Here is a 6465-nt window from a genome sequence, read left to right on the forward strand (position 1 = left end):
CCTACTTTCAGTCTTGGGATCACAAAATGTTCATTGATTCCAATGTGGGTGCCAAAAGATGAAAAAGTTAGGTGTACTGACCTTTTGGCTTCCCCATTAAGAGATTTTCATTGAAGGTAGCAAAATTATAGTTTATGATAAAATGTCTTTTTTGTTTGTTTGTTTAAATGGTAGTGGGTGGCTTTATGTTGCTTTTCTAATAGGGATTCATGTTTCAGTTAATTTATGCTTTTCCCCCTAAAAATTGAAACTATATTCTTCTACAAAACTTTAACTTTAAGCAAACTCATTAACAAGATAATGCATTTTAAAAAGCCTGATTTTTCTATTCTGATTTGAATGTGTGGTCTTTAGACAGCATAAATGAATGTGAAAGTGTGTGTGTTGTTTAGAAATTATTAGGCTAAAGAAGTTCCACTGGGATCATTCCTTAAAACTTCTAAATCCCCATTCGCCTTGGGTTAGAAACCAAACCTTGGTTTGGTTTGTTCAGTACCAGTTTTACCATGATATCTGCATTGAATCCATCATTGTTATAAACTCAGGCTGTAGATTCTGGGAGAACAGGCTTTTTCATTGGATTTCTTGGCATACCACCCTCCGAGTCCAGCCAGAAATACTAGAAAAACAGCTTTACTGGGAGCACTTTGGTTACAAACTGGGAGCAAACATGGATTCAAACATTGTGGCCCACCCAAAAAGCATTGGTTTGTGTTTAGTCAAGAGAGAATACTTATAATGGTACTGAAAGTTTTTTTTTTCTTTTTTATGGCCTTTCTTTGGGATCATTAGAGGTTCAATATGTTGGGATTTTAAACCTAAGCCACAGATATCATAGTTGCAACAGACTTTCTTTTAAAAGATACCTCTGGTCCCTGAAGACCACAAGTATTCTGTTTTCTAGTAAAACAGTCTGCCCTTCTTCTCTGCCAGATGCAAGTCTGGTCCAGATCCTGCATTATGGAAAAGGGTGGGATGCTATTTGCTTTCTGCTTTGATTTTGTGCAAAATGGTATAGTTGAAAGAACATTGGGTTTGGAGTCAGAGGATTTGGGTTCAAATCCCACCTCAATCGCTTACTACCAATGTGCTCCTTGGCAAATCATTTCACATCTCTGGTTTTCATCTGTAAAATGAGGACCAGATGGCTTCTAATATCCTTCACTGCCCTGAATCTATGAGCCTGAGATCTATATATCCTGATGGTCTTTCCCTCCTTTTTTCCTCTTCTTTTTCAAGGTTGAAAAAAATGATGATGCTGACCAAAAGATTGAACAAGATGGCATCAAACCCGAAGATAAAGCTCATAAGGCAGCCACCAAAATTCAGGCGAGCTTCCGTGGACACATAACAAGGAAAAAGCTCAAGGGGGAAAAGAAGGGAGATGCCCGAGCTGCTGAGGCTGATGGGAATGAGAAGAAGGAAGAAGCTGCTGCCACCGCCGATGCAGTGGAGAAAAAAGAGAGTGACGCCCCTGCAGCTACGGAAGCTGCCCCAGCTGCTGGTGCTAAGCCAGAAGAGGCCAGCAAAGCTGGGGAGACTCCTTCAGAGGAGAAGGAGGCCAGCGGCCAGGCTGCTGCTTCCGAGCAGTCAGCCCCCAAGGCCACTGCCCCATCAGAGGAGAAGCCGGCCTCCGCTGAAACAGAAAGTGCCACTAAAGCTTCCACTGACAACTCGCCGTCCTCCAAGGCTGAAGATGCCCCTGCCAAGGAGGAGCCTAAACAAGCCGACGTGCCTGCTGCTGTCCCCACTGCTGCTGCCACCACTCCTGCTGCAGAGGATGCTGCTGCCAAGGCAACAGCCCAGCCTCAAACCGAGGCAGCAGAAAGCAGCAAAACTGAAGAGAAGACAGGTGAGTAGGGGGACAAGACCAGGGAGGAGGCCAGAAATGATGGGAAGGAGAAAGGAGAAATAGATCAGGAAGCAGACAGTCACCACTCACATTTCTCCAACTTGTCAAGATTCAATTGGGTTCATTCAGTCCTCTAAGGCCCTGTGATGTGCATAGCTGAGTCTGCACAGCACAAAGTGAAGAGGAATTATGGAAAGGATCTTTTTAATCTGATTAATGTAAAGAGCTAAATTTGATAATTCAGGTCAAAACTTCACTTTGTTTTGGGTAGACAGAGACTAATAGGTGATTACTCAGACTAGGCATATTTTCTGCATGACCATCAGTTAGTATGTTCATTTGGTTCCAAGAAGTACCTATTACAAATCCTGTCAACTACCTATCAGCCATGGCAGATCATCCACTTTATGAATTATTTCCAAAAAAAAAAAAACATCATGCCAGATTGCCTCCTTCCCACCACTCAGAATGTTTCTGGGCTGTCTCTCCCCTGCCGGCCATTATTGTATGCTTAGGTAGTGTTACTTTTAATGTTTGTTTAAATAAAACATAAGTAGATAACTATAGCTGCTGCCACACAGTGGCAAAGACTTAAACTGTGCATCCTGAAGCCCAAACATGGATGAGATCTGGATGATTGGTACCAAGACTCCTCACCATCAGCATGGGTCATTGGGAATTGACTAGGAAGATGTAATTGTCAACCCATACGACATGATGTATGAAGGGACAAAGGTACTTCTGTTTGGGGCCCCTTCCTGAAAGCTGAGATTGCTCTCGATCCTTTGACATTTTGAACATATCAAAGCTGAATGAGCTCACTTTTGAGCAGTAGGGGCTACTGTGATTTTGACCTGTTTCCTAGAATATGTATGAGTCTGGGTTACTTGGTCAATATGCCTGCTTTATTTTAGAGTGGTCCACAGAAGTGTGGTCTGGTGTTGTCTGGAAGAATAGAACATTAGACTTTTTTCTATTATTCTCTCAATACTATCACTTCCCCTATTTTTTTCTTTCATGGCCATATATCTCCATGGGTGGGTGAAGATTTATCCTCTTTTGCTTCTGCTCCCTAAAAAACAGCAATTCCTTCAATAGATTAGAAGAACATAAAAAGTAGGGAGGGATAATATAAACAGGTACATAAAGTAAAGGTTAAAAAAGGGGGGCTTATCCTAGACCCACATACCAACTATGGGGAGCTAGCCACAGACACATTCTTCTTACTATCTTCTTCCTTCTTGATTAGTGTCCTTCAGCCGGGTCTTATCCTTAACAATAACTCAATGCTAACTCTCTTACTGTGGTTTTAGCAGGCAAAGTTATTGGCTGCTCAGCCTCCTGCAATCTGTTTCCACAACACACAGTAACAGAAGGGGGAATCTATAGCCTGGGCCAGGCCTTCTTCTGTAGTCCCTGCTTTTCCTTCCAGCTGTGTGACCTCTTTTTGTTATTTGGTATGGGAACATACCAATGACCTTAAGAAGTGGGAACCAAGCAGTCAATCAACCAACATTTATTAAATGCTGATCATATCCCAAGCATTGTGGTAGGTACTGGGGATGTAGGTATAAAAGGTAGTCCTCAACAAATTTACTTTCTACTATGTCATCATAAAGAACAAGCACATTCCACAAAGCAGTGGTAAGATTCATCAGATTGCTATGAAAATATCCATAACCTATAAAAATAAGGCTTGGATTTAAAAAATGGATAATATGTACTGCTGATGTAGGAGATAAATTTCAGCTTTTGTAACTGAAAAATGAGGAAGATGAATTAGATTATCTCTAAGCATCTTTCAAACCTAACATGCTCTGGTTCTGTGAATATGAGTGAAATTCAAAATAAGAGTGGTCCATTTGTCATGAAGAACTATTCACCATTCCTCAGCTTTGGACAGCTACTATTTTCCTGTAGCACTGGCCCTCAGGTTTCTTTGCAGAAGACATATTTGCCTTGCTTTCTCTATTTGACAAGCACAAATTACCCTGAGTTGGTAAGTTTCATGGGATCACAGAAATTAGAAGTGACAAGGAGATCTATGAGAGTACATTGAACCCAAATCTCTAGGGGTTTTGTGCAATATTTTTTCACTGCTTTCTATTGAATTTTCTTTTAACCCAGGTATAAATGTCCCAGGTGCGGACTCTTCCCTACTTCTCTGGATAATTTTTTTTCCTTCACTCTGGATGTATATGCAATATTTAGTATGTTTTAGTTGAAAATCAGTCTGAATTTCTGCTTACTGATAATACAATACAAAATGTTCCTTCCTCCCCATCACCACATACAACTTAAGGAAAAGAGAAAGGTAATATCACCAAGATTCCCTTGAACATGAAGGTCCGACCCACAACATTATCACTCCACTTTCTTAAATTTGGGTGACCTCTTTGGCAAAGGGAGTTCAAAGCTTGCTACCTAAATTAACTCTAAGATTGTATGGACTTTCAAATGGGACAAGGGGGAAACATGGAGAAAGAAGAAAGAGTGGAACATAGGTAGGGAAAATGGAGAGCTGGGGAAAGAAGAAGGAAGGGAGAAAATAAAAGAAGGTAATTCCTTTATAAGTAAGTCACGGCTGGATCAGATAAAGTCAACATTTTAATTTTGCCTTCGTTGATTCTTATGGGTTGATAATATGGTTCTTAGAAGTTTCTCACCATTTCAAAACCTACATGTGTTTTCACTTTCTCATCCCTTTCTGTACCTCTTCCCTACTCTTTCTCTCTCTCCTCTCCCTCATGTGTAGGGATTTCAGTGCATTTTTATCTGTTACCCCTTTGGATCTCAAAACAGTCTCTCTCCTTGAAAAGTATTTTTAACCTTTTAGCTGTGGGGAGAGAATTCTCAAGATTTCATTTTTTAATTTGGAAACCTGCTACATATCAATATTACTCTGCTAGTTTTTCTGCTAGAAAGCCGAAAACAGGGTTTTCTGCCAATTTCCCTTTATGTCAGTAGTCCCTATGACTTCCTCAGGTTCCATTCCCAAGACCCTGCCATCACTGGCTTTTTAGAGCTGATCTGTCTCTCTCTGTCTCTGTCTCTCTATCTCTGTCTCTCTCTCTGTCTCTCTCTGTCTCTCTGTCTCTCTGTCTCTCTCTCTCTCTCTCTCTCTCTCTCTCTCTCTCTCTCTCTCTCTCTCTTTCTCTGTCTCTCTCTATTTCTCTCTGTCTCTCTGCCTCTCTCTCTCTGTCTCTCTGCCTCTCTCTCTCTGTCTCTCTGCCTCTCTCTCTCTGTCTCTGTCTCTCTTTCTGTCTCTCTCCATGTCTCTCTCTTTCTGTATCTCTGTTTCTATCTCTTTTTTGTTAATGGTAAAAGACCTTTTGCTGTGTTTGTAGATTTGAAAACGTTGTTATGCTGAAGCATGTAGTCAGTTTACAGAAAGATATAACTATCAATCTCAAGTAAGGAAACCCTGCTAGTCTGAAATAGTACATTATTCCTTGTTCTTTAAAAAAGGTTTCTTTAATTTCTACTTGGAATATGAACAGAAGAGCAGAATTGTTTTTGAGCTTACAAAACCTCATCATTAAACAGAACTTCCTGAAAGTGTTAGTCCAGTTTTAAGCTTTAATAACTTAAAACTGTGCTTTGAGCTTTGAGACTCTTTGTATCTGTATTTGTTTTCTACTCTAATAAAATACAAGAGACTTCACACAACTCTCTTCTGTATCCTCTATTTTTTCTTAGCTGTTTTAGGACAGAATGTTATCATGTGATTCAGAGGGACCATGTTCTCTGCTGGACCTAGTGAGTTTACTGAATAATAGACAATCAACCCTTTTCTCCAAAGTTGCTTAGGTTTCCCCAACTCCAGTTATAGGTGAATTCATTCATTACCAAAGTATTCTTAGCAAAGAAAACATATCTTTTAGAAATAGAATCCTGTACTTGAAAAGTCTGCTACTTCTATGATGATGACTACTACTGCTTCTTCCACCACCACCACCACCACCACCACCGCCACCACCGCCGTCACCACCACCACCACCACCGCCACCACCATCAACAACAACCACATATGCTGTACAGAAAGTATCCTTACAAAAAGGAAATAAGAAAATCCCTTGCTTCTTGGGCTCTGGGGATTACAGAACTCAGACCTCTTCTCTCCTCCTACAAGGTCCTTGGGGATATGAGCATTTAAGTACTTGGATTAAATTCTAGGCTAGGTTGGGACAAAATGGTGTATGTCTAAATTAAATGCTCTTCATTGACCGACTTCCCACTTCTCTGCTCTTAGTGAAGCATGGCTTACCTCCAGAGCATCCTTAATGGAGTCCTTAGATGCACTATAGCCTGAATGGTTCTCATTACCTTTCATTGTACTCCCCAACTGGGCCAGCTTAGAAATACATTTTCAGCATCATACTCCTCCTAAGAGAGCTGAGAGTAAGGGGAGTGCCTTCTGCTGACTTAGTAGAAATTTATAGATTAAGAAAGGGCACATTATTGGGAAGTAAAATAAGTATTGTGGAGAGATCATAGAGAAGGAGGAGACCACTTTTAGCAAAGCAAACACAATGTCATCGCATTTTCTTTCTTTCTCTTTCTTTCTCTTTCTTTCTTTCTTTCTTTCTTTCTTTCTTTCTTTCTTTCTTTCT

General features: G+C 40.5%; 1 protein-coding gene across 1 annotated transcript; it reads left to right on the forward strand.

Annotated features, from left to right (window-relative positions):
* Positions 1-1227: 1227 nt before the first annotated feature.
* On the forward strand, positions 1228-2199 carry LOC138175686 (neuromodulin-like; the record flags this gene model as incomplete). Its single annotated transcript, XM_069106206.1, has 1 exon — positions 1228-2199. A coding segment is annotated over one exon (633 nt), but the record flags the coding sequence as incomplete, so codon positions are not given.
* Between the last annotated feature and the right edge of the window lie 4266 nt (positions 2200-6465).

Source organism: Petaurus breviceps, unplaced genomic scaffold, assembly GCF_028583685.1.
Source record: "Petaurus breviceps papuanus isolate PSGF00001 unplaced genomic scaffold, PetGlider_PUasm1.0 78234, whole genome shotgun sequence".
Lineage (NCBI taxonomy): Eukaryota > Metazoa > Chordata > Mammalia > Diprotodontia > Petauridae > Petaurus > Petaurus breviceps.